Raw genomic sequence first — 19,276 nt, forward strand, 5'->3', positions numbered from 1 at the left:
AGAGGACTTGGATTTTAATTCTGGCTCTGCTCTTTGCCCGCTTTGTGGGCAAGTCACTTTCATTTATTCATTCATTCAATAGTATTTATTGAACGCTTACTATGTGCAGAGCACTGTACGAAGCGCTTGGAATGTACAATTTGGCAACAGAGAGAGACGATCCCTGCCCATCGACGGGCTCACAGTCTAATCGGGGGAGACAGACAGCAGAGCAAAACAGAACAACTTATCTGTGATAGTTTTGTCACTGTAAAGTGGAGATGAAATACCTGTTCCTCCTCCTTAGATCATGAGTCCCATGTGGGGACTGTGACCCACCTGATTATCTGGTGTCTGCTCCAGTGCCAAACTCACTCTCTTCCCCTCTTCAAAGCCCTACCGAGAGCTCACCTCCTCCAAGAGGCCTTCCCAAACTGAGCTTCCCCTTTTCCTTCTGCTCCCTCTGCTCCCTCTCTGCACCCCTTCACTTCCCCTCAGCTAAGCCCTCTTCCCCCCTTTCCCTCTGCTCCTCTCCCTCTCCCTTCCCCTCCCCTCAGCACTGTGCTCATTTGGATATATTTTTATTACCCTATTTATTTTGTTAATGAGGTGTCCATCCCCTTAATCCCAGCTCTGCCACTTGTCAGCTGTGTGACTGTGGGCAAGTCACTTAACTTCTCTGTGCCTCAGTTACCTCATCTGTTAAATGGGGATTAACTGTGAGCCACACTTGGGAAAACCTGATTACCCTGTATCTACCCCAGCGCTTAGAACAGTGCTCGGCACATAGTAAGCGCTTAACAAATACCAACATTATTATTTATTGCGATTAATTTGTCTTGTTTTTGTCCGTCTGTGTCCCCCGATTAGACTGTAAGCCTGTCAGTGGGCATGGATGGTCTCTATCTGTTGCCGAATTGTACATTAAAAGCGCTTAGTACAGTGCTCTGCACATAGTAAGCACTCAATAAATACTATTGAATGAATGAATGAATGGTACTCGGTAATAATAATTATAGTAATGGTATTTGTTAAGCACTTGCTATATGCCAAAGCACTGTACTAAGCGCTTAACAAGCCCATTGTGGGGTAGGGACTGTCTCTATTTGTTGCCGAATTCTACTTTCCAAGCACTTAGTACAGTGCTCTGCACACGGTAAGTGCTCAATAAATATGACTGATTGAATGAATGAACAAATACCATAATTATTATTATTAGGATCGATGGTTGACTAAATCTTTAAAAATTCCCCAAGATGGAGATTCCAGAAGTCTTCTTGGTAGCTTCTCCGATGGTGTAATTTTCTCCTTATGTGTAAGCCGACTTGCTGCGGTTTTTCAAATGACTTGCCGAATCTGGAGAACAGGGATGCGTCCTCACGGAATCCCTCTGGAAGGAAATTCCAAATATTCAAAAAATAAAAAAAACCTAATGACAGTGTTGTTCTGACCAGGAGATGGGAAATGACCAGGATGTGTTTAGAGAGGAGGGGCAAGCCATCACACTAAGGTAGGTGGTGAGAGTGGACCGCAAGTTACATTCGGATTGGCTGAATAACTCACAGGGGAGAAGTCGGGAGTAAAGTTTATGGAGGGGAGAAATGAGTTTTTTTGTGCCCAAGTCATAGAAACAAATTCTGAGTAATAGGCAGTAGTAAATGCTAATTATGATGAATAAGTGGAGAATGAGAAGCAGCCTGGCCTAGTAGATAGGTCCTGGGCCTGGGAGACAGAAGGACTCTCTCTCTAATCCAGAGAGAAGCACGCAGAATCCACGCAGAGAAGCAGCGTGGCTCTGTGGAAAGAGCCTGGGCTTGGGAGTCAGAGGTCATGGGTTCTAATCCCGGCTCCGCCATTTGCCAGCTGGGTGACTTTGGGCCAGTCACTTCACTTCTCTGTGCCTCAGTTCCCTCATCTGTAAAATGGGGGTTAAAACTGTGAGCCCCACGTGGGACAACCTGATCACCTGTATCCCCCCAACACTTAGAACAGTGCTTTGCACATAGTAAGTGCTTAACAAATACCACCATTATTAACCCCATCTCCACCACTTATCTGCTGTGTGACCTCAGGCAAATCACTTCATTTCTCTGTGCCAGTTACCTCATCAGGCAAACGGGGATTCAAATGGGGATTTAGGACAGGGAGCCCCATGTGGGACATGGATCGTGTCCAACCTGACTGCTCGTATCTACCCCAGTGCTTAGTACAGTTCTCGGCACAAAATAAGCACTGAACAGATACCACTGAAAAAATGCATACGGAGAGTTATGCCCCAATAGCGACATCGACCTAAAATTCAACATTCTTGCCAGGAGTGGGGAGGGAAGGCAACCTGGTCCCCCACCCCGCCCGTGCATATTTAATTTTAGAAAAAAAAACTTGGAAAAATGCTGAAGGGAGTAGCTTACTAGAAGCCTGGAGGTCGAGGTAAAATATGTGCCCCAGGAAGGCACAACAACAAAAAAAGAGAGTCAAATAGGTACCTTGCATGATTAACCATAAGGGTAAAAGAGATCATCAAGGTGGTAAGTTGCTAAATTCCCAAACCTACATTGCTTTTTAGAGAAGAGAGTTCAGGTGGAACCTGGATTAAGTTGTGATGATTTCCACAGCTTGGTGGGTTGTCCCAGTGGAGCGATGGGGGGACGGGGGAGAGGAAGAGAACGTGTGTGTGTCTGTCCGTGTGTGTCTGTTTTCAGAGAAGACTGCCCTTTGCCTATGCTTAAGCATGTGAGCCCCTCGTGGGATAAGAACTGGATCCAACCCGATTACCTTGCATCTACCCCAGCGCTTAGAACAGTGCTTTGGCACAGTGTAAGCGCTCAACAAGTATTATTATGAAGAAAAGGAGAAAAGGACTCCTGATGAATTACCCCCACACTGGTTCAGATCCCAAACTGGACACAGATACAAGCCCGGAGTCTGGGGTGCCTAAAGGTGGAGAAATGAGGAAGAACAAAGAGTCATCAGGAAGTTGATGAGTCAATTATCTCTGGATGATACGGATGACTTTGGTCCCGAAAGAAGATCGAGGATTGTCCATCTCCAGGAGTGGAGGTCCGGGGCCTGAAAGGTCAGAGCTTGTGCGTGGTCTTTGAAGAACTTCATGGGAAGCAATAAAGTATGAAGGCTAAGGGCTCATCAGGGCAGAACTGGCAACAGAAGCAGTGTGGTCTAGTGGATAGAGCCTGGGCCCAAATGACCTGGGTTCTAATCCCGGCTCCATCAGTTGTCTACTATGTGACCTTGGGTGAACCACTTCACTTCCCTGGGACTCACTTATCTATCTGTAAAATGGGAATTAAGATCATGATAATAGTTATGGTATTTGTTAAGCACTTACAAAGTGCCACGCACTGTACTGAGCACTAGGGTGTATAATAGTAATAATAACAATAATTATATTTGTTAAGTACCTTCTACGTGCCAGGCCCTGTTCTAAGCGCTGGGGTGGATACAAGCAAATTGGGGTGCACACAGTCCTTAGGCTCACAGTCTCAATCCCCCTTTTACAAATGGAGTAACTGAGGCCAAGAGAAGTGAGGCGATTTGCCCAAGGTCACACAGCAGACAAGTGGCAGAGCCAGGAATAGAATCCACGACCTTCTGACTTCCAGGCCCGTCTTCGATCCGCTACTCCGTGCTGCTTCTCGTGAGCCTCATGTGGGACAGGGATGGTATCCAACCTGATTACCTTCTATCTACCCCAGCACTTAGTACAGTGCCTGGCACAGAGTGAGTGCTTCACAAATACTATTAAAAAACACACACTCACACAGAAAGGCAAAGAAAACAGGTACTAAAGTGAGGTGTTAACAAAAGGCAGTTTGCTGAAAAAAGTGGGGATCTTTGTTCCGGGGGCCAGGAAAACAGAAGCTTTGCCGGGCTGAATGCCAGTGTGAGAAGGTTCACCTGTCTCTAGAGAAGGGGCTGGAGGGTTCTTGTTTTGGCTCAGTCAGTGGTATTTAATAATAATAATAATAATTATGGTATTTGTTAAGCACTTACTATGTTCTAAGCACTGAGGTAGATAGAGGATAATCAGATTGTCCATGTGGGGCTCACATTTTTGAATCCCCATTTTTGCAGATGAGGTAACTGAGGCACAGAGAAGTTAAGTGACTTGCCCAAGGTCACACAGCAGACAAGTGGTGGAGCCAGGATAGAACCCACGACCTCTGACTCCCAAGCCCAGGCTCTTTCCACCAAGTCACGCTGCTTCTCTATTTATTGAGCGCCCTGTGTAGAGCACTGTACTAAGCGCTTGGGAGAATTCAATGGAGTAAGTGAATGTACTATCTGTCTTCAAGGAGCTTACTGTCCAGCAGCTCGGGGCGTCGGTTTGAGGAATCAATGAGTCGAATAAGGCTGCGTCTTCCTAATCACGAAGCCCATTAGGTGGCCCAGGCTGTACTAATCCCCATCTGTTGGTTTGACGGTACTTGTTAAGCACTTACTATGTGTCAAACACTGTTCTAAGTGCTGGGGTAGGTACTAGTCAATTAAGTCAGACACAGTCCCTGTCCCCCATAGGCACACAGTCTTCAGTGGAAGGAGAACAGGTATTGAATCCCCATTTTGCAGTTGAGGAAACTGAAGCACAGAGAAGTGAAGTGACACGCTCGGTCACCCAGCTGGCAGTTGGCAATTGGCAGAGCTGGAATTAGAACCCAGGCCCTCTGAACCCCAGGCCCGTCCTCTCTCTCTGCTAGGCCACACTGCTTCTCCGGGGCACCATCTGGGACTTAGCAGAGTGCCTGGCACACAGTGAGCGCTTAACAAATGTCATCATTATTATTATTAGGACCGATTTTAACAGCATCACAGCGCTAGTGACTGCTCCCAAGTTCGTGATGGACAGTACGCTCTTCCTGTGGCGTGAGCAAGGACGAGGTGAAACCGCAACAGGAAAACAAGAACACCACAAAACTGTCCAAATTACAACAGGCTGAGGAGGCAGGTGGGGTGATGAGGCACGGTTCGGGAAAGCAACTCCGAGGAACTGGCGACCGGACTGTAAGTTCGTTGTGGGTAGGGAATGTCACCTTTATTGTTGTGTTGTACTTTTTCGAGTGCTTAGTACGGAGCCCGGCACCCAGCGAGCGCTCGATAAATACGATTGAGCTCTTCCATTGCTGGCCCAATATCCCAAGACAGCCAAAAGGCCAACAACCAACCGATCGGTGGTGTTTATTGAGTACTTACGGTGGGCAGTGTAATAAGAGTACTTGGGAGACTCCAACGGTTAGGAGATAAGATCCCTGCCCCTAAAAGAACTTCCCGTCTAGAGGGGAGATGGACTCTAAAATAGATAACAGCCGGAAGGAGGTAGTAGAGATTTAAGTGGAGTATAAAGATATGGATTTAAGTGCCCCGAGGAGATGTGTGTTCTGGTGATCAGCGGAAAACAGAAAAACAAGAGACCATTTAACACCACGGTCACCAGAACTGAAAACTAGAAGCCAACAAAAAAGCAGCACGGCCTAGCCTGCGAGTCAGGACCTGGGTTCTAATCCTGACTCCACCACTTGGTTGCTGTGTGGCCTTGGACAAGTCACCTGGCTTTCTCCGTGCCTGTTATCACAGCTGTAAAATGGGGATTAAGACTGTGAGTCCTTACGTGGGACAGGGACTGTGTCCAAACCGATTAGCTTCTATCTACCCCAGCGCTCGGTACAGTGCCTGGCACGTACCGAGCGCTTAAATATTACATAAGAAAAAAATTGTTGCATCGAGACCAGCCTGGCCCGTGGCGTTCAAAACAGAAGCTTGGAAAGGAGCGGGAGACAAGGGGGCAAAAGCAGAAATGGCGTCAGGGGCCCCAAGGAACTTGTCAACCTGACGAGGGGCAGTCTCTATGTGTGTGCAAGGTTCACCTGGGCCCGTGGTTCCCATACCGGCTTTATTATTATTATAAATAATTATTGGTCACTAGTTGCTGCTAATAACGATGAATCACCATTAATAATTATTAATCACTGTTCATTACGGGTCCTAGACCGGCCTTCTCGATCCGTCCAGCGCCCATATGTGATTTTTTTATTAGCGTCTGAGGGGGCGGACAGCCGTACATGTACATATAGGAACGAACACACACACACACGTGTGCAGAGAAAAGTCGCCAGTTCTGACCGAATCATCCAAGGAAGGATGTAGGGGAGAGAGAAAGGGCAAGTAGGATGATCAGGGGAATGGGAAGCTCCTGAATAAAACGGGACTGAAAAGACGGGGACTCTGGCTTGGGAGGAAGAAGGCCATGGCTTTCAAAATCACGGAGGTGAATGGACCGTCAAAGTCTCTCTCAAATCTTAGCGCCCTGGTGAGGTGGAAGGCTCATTTTTGGGTGCCTGTGGGTGAAATCTTTGCCCCAAGAGAGTCATCACCACCCCAGCTCCGCCACTTGTCTACGGAGTGACCTTGGGCAAGTCACTTTACTTCCTCTGTGGCTACCTCAGCTGTACAAGGGGATCGAGGACGAGCCCCACGTGGGACAGGGACGGCGAACATCCTGATCTGCTTGTATCCACCATAGCACTTGGTAGTGTCTGGCACATAGTAAGCGCTTAACAAACACTAGTTATTACTACTCTCTGGGGAGTTGGGGAGGCCGAAAGTAGGGCCAGGGCCAGGAGAGGTCCAGATCGCTCCGTTGACAGGAGGGGGCCAGAATGGGTGAGTTGGGGTTGTCGGATGGCCTGTCGCTAATCAATCAATAGTATCCATTGAGCGCTTACTTTGAGCAGAGCTCTGTAGAGAGAGCTTGGGAGAGTAGTGTTTCGCACATAGTAAGCACTTCAATACCAGCATCATCATTACAACAGTTAACTTGGGGAAGTGGCAAGAGCATGGGTTTGGAAAGTCAAGAGGATGTGGGTTCTCATCCCGGCTCCATCTGTCCTTGGGCAAGTCGCTTCACTTCTCTGGGCCTCGACCACCTTGTCTGTAAAATGGGGATAAAGACTGTGAGCCCCATGTGAGCCAGGGATTTTGTCCAACTGATTACCCTGTACCTTACCCCAGTGCTTAGAACAGTGCTTGGCACAGAGTAAGCGCTTAAATACCATAATTATTATTTAGCAGGCCCGATCCCCGCTCGCAAGCCCACCTCCAACCGTCCAGGAGGACGAGGAGGCAGAATCCCGGCCCGGCGGAATGCTCGGCCCCTTGCCTCCGAAGGGGAAGAATGGTGGAGAAACAGCCTGTGGGTGGTCCTGCTGGGCTGCCAGGAAGGAAGGTGTGCTGATATGAAGGCTGGCTCAAAGACAGAAGGGTACCGATACCCTCCCGGCCACCTGCACGCATTTATCGGCTATTTAGTATCCCAGGTAAGCCAGCCTTCCCCACCCGGGAGTCACAGGACCAGATGGACTGGCCCAGAATACGCCCAGGGCCCTTGTGACTTGAAGTCGCCTCTGGCTCTTAATTAGCTGCAGCCCACCTCCTGGGCCAGGCTTGACCCCCTTCAGTTTTGGGGGTGAGGGCTGAGTTTGGCAGCGCTCCCTCCCTCCCTCTCCCAGGCGTGGGTCCAGGGCGGCCTGAGAGAGGAGCCGGAGACTCAACCTACTAAATTCTACTCTATCCAGAAGATCGTGGGTCCTAACCCCGGCCCCGCCCCTCTTCTGCCAGGTGACCTTATCAAATGACTTCTCCGTGCCTCAGTTCCCTCATCCGTAAATGGGGATTGAGGCCGTGAGCCCCACGTGGGACAAGGACCGTGTCCAACCCGTTTTGCTTGTACCAGCCCCGGCGCTCCGTACGGGGCCCGGCCCCTAGTAAGCGCTTCATAAACAAGACGATTATTTCCATTACTTCCCTGGGGAATGGCTGAGGAGAGCGGGAGGCTTCCGCGCCCGGGGAGGGGTGGGCGCCCGTCCATCTTTCCCCCCCAAACCCAGCCCTGAAAACAGTGGAAGGGAGGGAAGAGCAGCGAGGCGGCCAGGGGACGGTCGGCGGGGCTGCGGGGACCTCTGGTGGCCAAGGAGCCCAACGGCACCGTAGACGAGGGGGTCCCCCGGTTTTCAGGTCGGGGTCTCCCCGGGAGGGCAATTTCAGGCGCCCCCGCCCCCCCCGCCCCCCGGACCCCAAACAGAGGCAGACACCAGCCAGCCGGGGTCCAACTCCCATCTTTATTGGCGGCCGCCTCCCCCGGCCCCACGCCCGGGCAGAGCGGGAGCGGAAGAGATGGCTTCCCGCACTCCCTCCCGGGGGCGGCCGGGGGGTGAGCGGCGGCGGGGAGGGGGAGAAGGAACCGGTAACAGAGCCGAAGGGGCACTCCGGGAAGCGCCGAGGGTCGTCTATGTACAGCCCGGGGACCCGGGAGTCCGGCGGGGGCGAGGCGGGCCGGGAGTCCGCGGGGGCGGCCCCGTGGGCCTCGGGGAGCGGAGGAGGACCCGCCCCCCGTCCCGTCACCCGGTGCCGACGGCCACCCCCTCCCCGGCGGCCTCCAGCGGGTAGATCTCGATGGCCTCCACCAGGGGCAGGGCCTCCACCGTCTCCACGACGGTGACCGTGTCGAGGGGGGCCCCCGCGGCCCCTCCGGCGGCCACCGCCGCCGCCGCCGCCTCGGCCGCGGCCTCGGCCAGCTGCTGGCGCACGGCGGCCTGGTGGCGCTGCTGGTGGGTCTTGCGGTGCTTCCAGAGGTTGGAGAAGGAGCGGTAGCTCTTGCCGCAGTCGGGGCAGCCGTAGGGCCGCTCGCCGGTGTGGATGCGCCGGTGCTCGGCCAGCCGCATGGCGATGGCGAAGGCCTTGCCGCAGACCTCGCAGGCGAAGGGCCGCTCGCCCGTGTGCAGCCGCCGGTGGTCCTTGAGGTGCGTGCTCTGGCGGAAGGCCTTGCCGCAGTCCGGGCAGGGGTAGGGCCGCTCGCCGGTGTGGATGCGCCGGTGCACCTGCAGCGACGTCTCCGTGCTGAACAGCTTCTTGCAGTCGGGGCACTCCAGGCCGCGGCGCCGGGGGGCGGGGGCGGCGCGGGGGGCGGGGGCGGCGCGGGGGGCGGCCGGGGCCGGGGGCCGGGCCGGGCGAGGCGGCCGGGGGACGGGGGCCTCCTCGGCCAGCACCTCGCCGGGGCCGGCGGCGGCGTGGGCGGCCTCGTGGGCCTGCAGGCGGGCGGCGGAGCCCACCTTCTTGCCGCAGGTTGCGCACTCGAAGCGCCGGGGGCCCTGGGCGGCGGCGCAGCGGTGCTCGCGGAGCCGCAGCGGCGAGGGGAAGGCGGCCCCGCAGGCCGGGCAGCGGTGGGGCTGGCGGCCGGCGTGGGCCACCAGCTGGTGCACCTCCAGCAGGCGACGCAGCAGGAAGGAGCGCGGGCAGTCGCGGCACTTGTAGGGGTACTCGCCCGTGTGGTGGTAGCGGTGCATGAGCAGGCGGTAGGGCCGATGGAAGCGCAGGCCGCACTCCTGGCAGCGGTAGGGGAAGTGCTGGGCGTGGACCAGGCGGTGCTGACGCAGGGTGGAGCTCTGGGTGAAGGCCTTGCCGCAGTCGCCGCAGCGGTAGGGCCGCTCGCCCGTGTGCGTCAGCCGGTGGCGGGCCAGGTTGGCGGGCGAGTTGAAGGGCTTGGCGCAGTCCGGGCAGGGGAAGGGCCGCTCGCCGGTGTGGGTCCGCAGGTGGTTGCGCACGTGCGACTTCTTCTTGAACATCTTGCCGCAGACGCCGCACTTGTGGCGCCGCTCCAGCCGGTGGACGAAGCGGTGGTGGCGGGCCAGCTGCGGGGCCTTGCCGAACTCCCGGCTGCACAGCAGGCAGCGGTGGCCCCCGGCCGGCCCCGCCGGCCCGCCCCCCGCCGGCCCGGGCGCCGCCGCCGCCGCCGCCGCCGCCGCCTCCGCCCCGGCCGGCCCCGCGGGGTCCTCGGCCGGGGCCGGCTCCGCCGAGATGATGATGGCCAGGGGCACGGCGGGCTCCGGGGCCGGCGGGGCCGCGGGGGCCGGCGGGGCCGGCGGGGCGGCGCCCCCGGCCCCGTGGGTGCGCCGGTGGTAGAGGAACTTGGTGAGGTTGACGAAGGTCTTGCCGCAGGGGCAGGCGTGGAGCGGGTTGGGGGTGTGGGCCCGCCGGTGGGCCAGCAGCAGGGCCTCGGTGCCGAAGGCCAGCCCGCAGTCCACGCACAGGAAGTGCGACTCGCTGCTGTGCTCGCCCAGGTGCCGGTCCAGGGCGGGCGGCGTCGGGAAGACCCGGCTGCAGAGGGGGCACTTGAAGACGCCCTCCCGGTGGCAGCGCAGGTGCTGCTGCAGCTGGCGCGGCGACAGGAACAGCTGGTCGCAGGCCGAGCACAGCAGGTCCGGGGGGGGGCCCGGCCCGGCCCCCCGCCTCCCCGGCCCCGCGCCGGGCCCGCCGGCCCCGCGCCTCCCGCCCCGCCCCGCCGCCGGCCCCCTCCCCGTCGCGCAGCTCGTAGCTGTGGTCGGGGGCCGGGGCCGGGCCCGGCGGGCCTCGGCGGGCGGGGGCGGGGGCGGGGAGGCGGGCGGGGCCGCCGGGGGCGCCTCGGCCGGCGGCGGCGGGGGGCCGGCCTCGGCCGGCGGGGCCGCGAAGTGGGTGGCCTGGTGCTCCAGGAAGTCGGCCGGCAGCTGGAAGAGCTGGGAGCACTCGGAGCACTTGTAGAGGAGCAGCTCCACTTCGGCCACCGCCTCGGCCGCCCCGGCCCCCTCGGCCTTGCGGTAGGAGTGCTCCACGGCCACCCGGGTCTGGCCGGGGGCCGGCGCGGCGGCGGCGGGGGCGGCGGCGGGGGCCGCGGCCTTGGCGCCGCGGAGGTGGACCTGGCGGTGGCTCAGCCACAGGTCCTGACTGGCGAAGAGCGCCTTGCAGTCCACGCACTCGTAGTGGATGCCGCCGGAGCTCAGGGCCGGAAGTTTCTGGGGGACCACCGCCACGGGGGGCTCGGGGACCTCCTGGCCGCCGAGGAGCTTGAGGTGCATCTCCTGGTGCTCCAGCAGCTGGCCGGGGGACAGCAGGAGCTGGCCGCACTCCAGGCACTGGTACTGGCTCTCCTGCACCGTCAGGGCCTGGTAGAGGCCGGCCCCGGGGGCCTCGGCCGCCACCGTCACCCCGGGGTCCGCCACGCCCACCACCTCGAAGTGCTGCTGGGGCAGGTGGGAGTCCTGGTGCAGCAGCACCTCCTCCAGGGAGCCATAGAGCTGGTTGCACTCCGAGCAGACGTAGCGGTGTTCGATGTACAGGACCGTCTCCTCCGACTCTTCCGTCATGGCAGCGGGGCCCTGGCGGGGGGACGAGAAGAAGACCCCCTCCTCCCTCGTGGGGGGCGGGGGGAGAGGATCAGTTCCCACCGACGGAGAGGGGGAGGTCGGGGAACCGGGGCCGTCCTCCGGGCCACCGATCCGTCTGTAGGACGGCTCACTGGAGCGTCTCCCCACTCGGCTGCAAGAAGGCCCCGCAGGCCTAAGGGGAAAGCTGGGAGCTTCTCGCGACTCCCTTCCCCTCTTTTAAGAATCTCGTTTCAGGCCTACGGCGCCCCCGTCCCGGACCCCCGTCCCGGACCCCCGCCCCATCCCCTGCCCTCTCATTCCAGCCCCGGACACCCGGGTCTGCTTCTGCTCCTCCCCCCCGAACTCCCTGCACGCGTGGCCCCAGTGGATAGAACCCGGGGCCCCGGAGCCAGAGGACCTGGGTTCTAATCCAGGCTCCAAAACCTGTCCACTCTGTGACCTCGGGCCAGTCGCTTCACTTCTCTGGGCTTCAGTTCCCTCACCTGTAAAACGAGGACTAAGACGGTGAACCCCACGAGAAGCAGCACAGCACAGCGGACGGAACCCGGGCCTGGGAATCCGAAGGACCCGCGTTCTAATCCCCCCTACCCGGCTCGTTCATTCACTCAGTCGTATGTATTGAGCGCTGTGTGCAGAGCACTGTACTATGCGCTTCGTTTGCTGCATGGCCTTGGGCGAATCACTTCACTGCGCCTGTTACCTCATCTGAAAAATGGGGATTCAGACTAAGAGCTCCATGTGGGACAGGGGCTGCGCCCATCCTGATTTAACTTCTCTCTCTCCAGGGCTTCGAACAGTGCTTGGCACATAGCGAGCGCTTAAGGAGTGCCATTATTCATTCATTCATTCAGTCGTATTTACTGAACGCTTACCGAGTGCGGAGCACCATACTAAGCGCTTGGGAGAGGACGATAAAACAATACAGCGAGCTTACAGTCTTGAGGACAAACTTCTACGTATATATATATAGAGAGGGAAGCAGCGTGGCTCAGTGGAAAGAACCCGGGCTTGGGAGGCGGAGGTCGTGGGTTCGAATCCCCTCAGCCACTTGTCAGCTGGGTGACTTTGGGCAAGTCCCTTCACTTCTCTGTGCCTCAGTGACCTCATCTGTAAAATGGGGATGAACACTGTGAGCCCCAAGTGGGACAACCTGATCATCTTGTATCCCCCCCCAGCACTTAGAACAAACAGTGCTTTGCACACAGTCAGCACTTAACAAATGCCATCATTACTATTATTACAAAAGGGACTGGATATATATATATATATAAGAGGGATTGGGTCCCCCCCTGCGGCGCTTAGTACAGCACCTTCTAAGCGCTTAACCAGCGTGGCTCAGTGGCAAGAGCCCAGGCTTGGGAGTCAGAGGTCATGGGTTTGAATCTCGGCTCTGCCACTGGTCAGCTGTGACTGTGGGCACGTCACTTCACTTCTCTGGGTCTCAGTGACCTCATCTGTAAATGGGGATAATAATGTTGGTATTTGTTAAGTGCTTACTATGTGCCGAGCACTGTTCTAAGCGCTGGGGTAGACACAGGGGAATCAGGTTGTCCCACGTGGGGCTCACAGTCTTCATCCCCATTTTACAGATGAGGTCACTGAGGCCCAGTGAAGTGACTTGCCCAGAGTCACACAGCTGCCAAGTGGCCGCGCTGGGATTCGAACTCACGACCTCGGACTCCAAAGCCCTTGCTCTTTCCACTGAGCCATGCTGCTTCTTCCAGGGATGAAGCCTGGGCGCCTCACGGGGGGGGCCACCTGATGACCCTGTCTCTCCCCCGGCGCTTAGCACAGGGCTCTGCACCTAGTAAGCGCTTAACGAATTCCAACATTATTATTAACCAGCACCACGATGATTATTCCGAATGGTGCTCCCTCTCACTCGTCCCATCATATTCAACAATTAATGACTGCGCGCTGCCTCTGTGCAGAGCACTGGACTAAGCGCTTCGAATGGACCATGGGGCCACACGGAGAGAGACCATCCCTGCCCCATGACGGGCTAATCGGGGAGGGAATTATTTATTGAGCGCCCCCACCTACCTGGAGGCCTCCCCCCTCCCCCCCCTTGCTTCCCCCGTTGGCGGCCTCGCGCGCGCGCGCGCGCGCAGGGAAATGGCAGCGACCGTTGGCAGCGAGGGCCTCCTCCCCGCCCTATTTCGCTGGGCGCGCGCGCCTGCGCGCGGAGGGGGCTGGTGGGGAGGGGGGGCGGCTCGCGCCCACCTCGGGGGGGGAGGGGCGGTTGGTGGCCTCGCGCGCCTCGACTGCGCAGGCGGCGTGGCGCGAGGCAGGCAGGCAGGAGGGAGGGGGCCGAGGCAGGGCAAGGCGGCGCAGCGTCCCGCCATTAGAGGCCTCGGCGTCCTCACCTGCACACGGCTGACGGCGAGGGAAGCTTCCTCTCCGGCTCCGTGGGCTTCGCCCGCTCCCTCTTTCTCTCCCCCGTCACCCGCCTCTCCGGGCTCCCCGGGCCTCCTTCTCAATCGCCCTCAGCAACGCCCCTCTGCTTCGGCCCCTTCAAAGGACCAATCGCCGGCGGGCCGGTTCAGGAGCCGCCCAATCGCCGGCCGAAGAGTCGGGGTGGCAGCCAATGGGATCCCGCGCCGGGAGCTCGGCGTCGCCCGCCGGCCTCTCGGCCAATCGCCGCGCGGCTCTCGCCCTCCTCCCCGGGCGCTTGGCCCGCCCCTTTTCCTCCCGTTGGGCCCCGCCCCCAGCCCGAGCGCGCGGGGGGAGGGGGAGGAGAGGCAGGAACAGCCTCGGAGTGACGTCAGCGCAGTCCGCCGCCATCTTGAGGGCCTGGAGGGGAAAGGGAAGAAGGGGAACCAGTCCACAAAGAGCCAAAGCCCACGGCTCGGGCGAGGCCAACCGCGATGGGCCTTTTGAGGGGAAAAATCACAGTAACGGTGGCTAAAGCTCTTACACATGGGGGATCCCATCCTTACCTCACACCTGAGAAGGCAGGCCAAGAAGGAAATAAATCGACCAGTCTCCCGAAAGGATGTTGATGAGGAGGTGCTAACCTGTCTTCTGGGGCAAGGGGAAATCTGACCTGATCATCGTGTAGTAGAGTGTTTAAAAATGTTGGTATTTATTAAGCGCTTACTATGCGCAGAGCACTGTTCTAAGCGCTGGGGTAGATACAGGGTCCTCAGGTTGTCCCACGTGAGGCTCACAGTTGATCCCCATTTTACAGATGAGGTCACTGAGGCACAGAGAAGTGAAGTGACTCGCCCACAGACACACAGCTGACAAGTGGCAGAGCTGGGAGTCGAACCCGTGACCTCTGACTCCCAAGCCTAGGCTCTTTCCACTGAGCCACGGGGTAGAGTTAGGACCGAGTAATCAACAATATCAGTATTATCATCGTTGTTATCATTACTGTTATCTTGTTAAGGAGCCAGTTTTGAGACTGGGGGGGCTCATCTGCTATGGCACCGAAATCCGATGATTAGGTTGTGAATTGTGTTCACAACAGTTGTGTTGTGAAATTGGAAGAATCAATCCGAAACAATAACGTGCCCAGTTCTTGCCAAGCGGTCACTCGTGACGATCATTTGAGGATAAGGGGATGGAATCGGAGCCTCTTCTAGTCTGACAACCCTTCAGCGCTTAGAACGGTGCTTGGCACATAGGGCTTAATAAATGCCATTATTATTATTATTATTAAATAATAGCAAGAAAGAGTGTGGTTAGACGTACCAAAATCAGTCTGTCTCCCCCTCGAAGACCGTAAGCGCAATGTGGGCAGGGGTTGTCTACCAACTCTGTTATACTGCACTCTCATTCATTCAATAGTATTTGTTGAGCGCTTACTATGTGCAGAGCGCTGTACTAAGGGCTTGGAATGTACAATTTGGCAACAGATAGAGACCATCCCTGCCCAATGACGGGCTCACAGTCTACACTCTCCCAAACACTACAGTGCTCTGCACATGATAAGTGCTCAATAAATTTGATTAACGCTCAGTTCAGACACAGTATTTGACCCAAGTGGAGCTCACAATCTCAGGGGGAGGGAGAACAGGTACTGAACCCCTACTTTACAGATGAGGGAACTGAGGCACAGAGAATTCATTCATTCATTCAATAGTATTTATTGAGCGCTTACTATGTGCAGAGCACTGTACTAAGCGCTTGGGATGAACAAGTCAGCAACAGATAGAGACAGTCCCTGCCGTTTGACGGGCTTACAGTCTAATCGGGGGAGACGGACAGACAAGAACAATGGCACTAAACAGCGTCAAGGGGAAGAACATCTCGTAAAAACAATGGCAACTAAATAGAATCAAGGCGATGTACAATTCATTAACAAAATAAATAGGGTAACGAAAATATATACAGTTGAGCGGACGGGTACAGTGCTGTGGGGATGGGAAGGGAGAGGGGGAGGAGCAGAGGGAAAAGGGGAAAATGAGGCTTTAGCTGCGGAGAGGTAAAGGGGGGATGGCAGAGGGAGTAGAGGGGGAAGAGGAGCTCAGTCTGGGAAGGCCTCTTGGAGGAGGTGATATTTAAGTAAGGTTTTGAAGAGGGAAAGAGAATCAGTTTGGCGGAGGTGAGGAGGGAGGGCGTTCCAGGACCGCGGGAAGACGTGACCCAGGGGTCGACGGCGGGATAGGCGAGACCGAGGGACGGCGAGGAGGTGGGCGGCAGAGGAGCGGAGCGTGCGGGGTGGGCGGTAGAAAGAGAGAAGGGAGGAGAGGTAGGAAGGGGCAAGGTGATGGAGAGCCTCGAAGCCTAGAGTGAGGAGTTTTTGTTTGGAGCGGAGGTCGATAGGCAACCACTGGAGTCGTTAAAGAAGGGGAGTGACAGGCCCAGATCGTTTCTGCAGGAAGATGAGCCGGGCAGCGGAGTGAAGAATAGACCGGAGCGGGGCGAGAGAGGAGGAAGGGAGGTCAGAGAGAAGGCTGACACGGTAGTCTAGCCGGGATATAACGAGAGCCCGTAATAGTAAGGTAGCCGTTTGGGTGGAGAGGAAAGGGCGGATCTTGGCGATATTGTAGAGGTGAAACCGGCAGGTCTCGGTAACGGATAGGATGTGTGGGGTGAACGAGAGGGACGAGTCAAGGATGACACCGAGATTGCGGGCCTGCGGGACGGGAAGGATGGTCGTGCCATCCACGGTGATGGAGAAGTCTGGGAGCGGACCGGGCTTGGGAGGGAAGATGAGGAGCTCAGTCTCGCTCATGTTGAGTTTTAGGTGGCGGGCCGACATCCAGGTGGAGACGTCCCGGAGGCAGGAGGAGATGCGAGCCTGAAGGGAAGGGGAGAGGACAGGGGCGGAGATGTAGATCTGCGTGTCATCTGCGTAGAGATGGTAGTCAAAGCCGTGAGAGCGGATGAGTTCACCGAGGGAGTGAGTGTAAATGGAGAACAGAAGAGGGCCAAGAACTGACCCTTGAGGAACTCCAACAGTTAAAGGATGGGAGGGGGAGAGAAGTGAAGTGACCTGCTCAAGGTCACGCAAGCAACCAAAGGGCGGAGCTGGAATCAGAACCCAGGCCCGCCGACTCCCAGACCCAGGCTCTTCCCACTAGAAAGGAGGCGTGGAACTGAGCTCTGGTAAAAGGTGAGGGAACACAACGATCTGACAGCGAAGCTCGTAAAGGCAGAGAAAGCAGAAGCAGGGATGGGTAGGTAATGAAAAGAACTGAGAAATGGGAAAACGGGGAGAAGAATCAAGGAGGAAGAGGGAAAAACAGGGTCAGAGAGATAGGTGGAGAGAAACCCGACCGCCCAGCGAGGAAGATTCAGGGAGAGAAGGAGCTGTTTCCGTCAAACGCCCGGTCTGGGGTCTGGGGGCCGGGAGATCTGCGTCCCCTGGCTGAGCTCGAGGCCTGGGGGTGGAGCCAGAAGTCTGTTCCCCGCTAATTAAGGCAGGCTCTTTGTGGAGGGAGACATGAAGTGCCATGTGGCAGGCATGAGGTCACATGTACCAGGCCAGCAGCCGGGAGCGTGCATGTCTCCTTCCTATCACGAGCAGGCGGGGGTGGCGGTGAGTCACCGCCTCAGCCTCGGCCTCAAACTCCTGGGTTCCGCCCCCTCCCTCCTGCCCTCCGACCCCCATGGGAGACCGACCCCTTTCCCCCCTCCGCCACCCCGCAGGCCTGAGGCCTAATATTTCCCCCTCTTTCTCACCGTTCTCCCTCCTTTGGGTTTTTTCCCTCTGTCCACCTCTCCACCCCGTTGTACCCACTTCTCAACCTCGCCCCACCTCTCCCCTCTCTATCCCTTGTCACCAAAGTCCCTGCCATCCCTCTCATCTCTTGGCCGCTCTCTCCCTTTCTTTCTCTTCAGCTCTCTTTGTCTCTTTCCGCTCCCGTGGTCTCCATCTCCGAGAACGTCGTCTCCGTCCCGGCCCTTGCGTCTCCGTTTTGTCATCCTGCCCGGCCCATCCCCACGGGGGTCTCGGTGGGTCCCCTTCTCCGGTGTGTCTGTCTCAATGTACGTCTCTCTGTCTCTGTGACTCCGTCTCTCCCATCGATGGCGGGGGGTCTCACAGCCCATTGCAGCTCCTTCTCCTCATCAGCATTCTCCTCGCGGCCCCCCCCTCCTCCCCGCCCTGGACCCGACCAATACCAGCTCCCCCTTCCCCCATTCCCTCCTCTCCCCTCCCACCCCCCCCAACTCTCTTCTCCCTCCCTCCCTCTCTCCAGTGAAGAACGAGCGAGCGAGGGAGGAAAACAGCAGCGGCTGAAGAGAGCAAAGGGAGAGAGTGGGGGCGGGAGGGCGGCTTTTGCAGGCCCGGCCTTGGGCACGCCGAAGCCCCAGATTTGGGGGAGCGTCGACTACCTCCTTGGGGGGGGGTGCTGAAGCTGGCTGCGGGGTGGGGATGACCGGGGATCAGACCCCACAGCCTCTGAGGCCCTGGCTCGCCTGAGCCCCTTCCCCCGGAGGGCTGGATAAAGAACCCCGGCGTCCGAGCTGGGCAAGGAACCACCTCGTCGCCTGCTGGTCCCTGGATATTTCTTCTCTGTGCTGGGATTGCTGCTCTGCTCTGCTCCCCTGGTTTACCTCCTCCGCTGCTCTCCCCCCTCTCCCCTGGTTTTCTTCCAGCTTCCCTTACTCTCCCCCTTCTGGGCCTTCCTCTACCCCGTCTTTTCTTTGCCCCTTCCGCCTCTCCTCTATGTTACTCCTTCTCTCTCCCCCTGGTTTTCCTTCCTCCACCCCCGCCGCTTTTCCTCTGTAACTCCCCATCCTTCCTCCCACCCCTCTCTTCCATCCCCTCCAACCTGCCTCCACCCTCCCAGCTTCCCCTACCCCTCTCTCCCTCTCTTTGCTCCCCCCCGACCCCCACCACCTGCAGGCCCAATGCTCCCTGTGGGGGGCTGAAGGCCTGAGCCCCCTCCTCCCCCCCAACCAGGAAGGGGGGGCAAGGCCCCAGGGGGGAGGGGGGGAGGGGGGAAGCCCCCCTCCCCCAGCCGGCCCCTCCCCCCCACCCCATGGCCAGGTTCCTTTTCTACAGCCAGTTCTCCCCCCCCGCGGCCCCCCCAGGCCGGCCCGGCTGAGGGGAGGGGGTGGGGGGGGCCCCGGGGCCCCAGCTTCCCCCTCCCCCGGCTCTGTCCTCAGCCATCCCCTCCATTTTCACCTTCCTCTCCCTCCTCTCCTCCGTCGACTCCTTCCCCCTCTCCCTCCTTCCCCTCCATTTTCTCCTTCCCCCTCTCCTCTCCCTCCTCCTTCCCCTCCATTTTCTCCATCCCCCTTTCCTCTCCCCCCCCCACCCCAACCCCCGGCTTCCTCTCTTGCCCCCGCTTTCTCCTTTCCCCTCTCCTCTTTTGGCTTTTCTCCTCCATTTTCTCCTTCCCCTTTTCTTCTCCCCTTTCCTTCCTTCCTTCCTTCCTTCCTTCCTTCCTTCCTTCCTTCCTTCCTTCCTTCCTTCCTTCCTTCCTTCCTTCCTTCCTTCCTTCCTTCCTTCCTTCCTTCCTTCCTTCCTTCCTTCCTTCCTCTTCCCTCTCCTCCCCTCCTCCCCCTCCCCCACTGCCCCTCTTCCCCCTGGTCCTGCCCCCTCCCTCCACCCTCCTTCTCTGGGGCAGCAAAGAGGAGCCCCCAGTGGATTAGGGGCGGTCAGGGGGGAGCCCCCCCCACCCCCCAGCACC

At 57.9% G+C, this 19,276-nt stretch overlaps 1 protein-coding gene across 1 annotated transcript; it reads right to left on the reverse strand.

Annotated features, from left to right (window-relative positions):
• Nucleotides 1-8,089: 8,089 nt before the first annotated feature.
• ZNF574 (zinc finger protein 574) lies at nucleotides 8,090-13,783 on the reverse strand. Its single transcript, XM_029064345.2, is given in 4 exon segments — nucleotides 8,090-10,253; nucleotides 10,255-10,395; nucleotides 10,398-11,211; nucleotides 13,553-13,783. Coding segments are annotated over 3 exon segments (2,775 nt in total). The 5' UTR covers nucleotides 11,166-11,211; nucleotides 13,553-13,783; the 3' UTR covers nucleotides 8,090-8,387.
• Between the last annotated feature and the right edge of the window lie 5,493 nt (nucleotides 13,784-19,276).

Source organism: Ornithorhynchus anatinus, chromosome 5, assembly GCF_004115215.2.
Source record: "Ornithorhynchus anatinus isolate Pmale09 chromosome 5, mOrnAna1.pri.v4, whole genome shotgun sequence".
NCBI lineage: Eukaryota > Metazoa > Chordata > Mammalia > Monotremata > Ornithorhynchidae > Ornithorhynchus > Ornithorhynchus anatinus.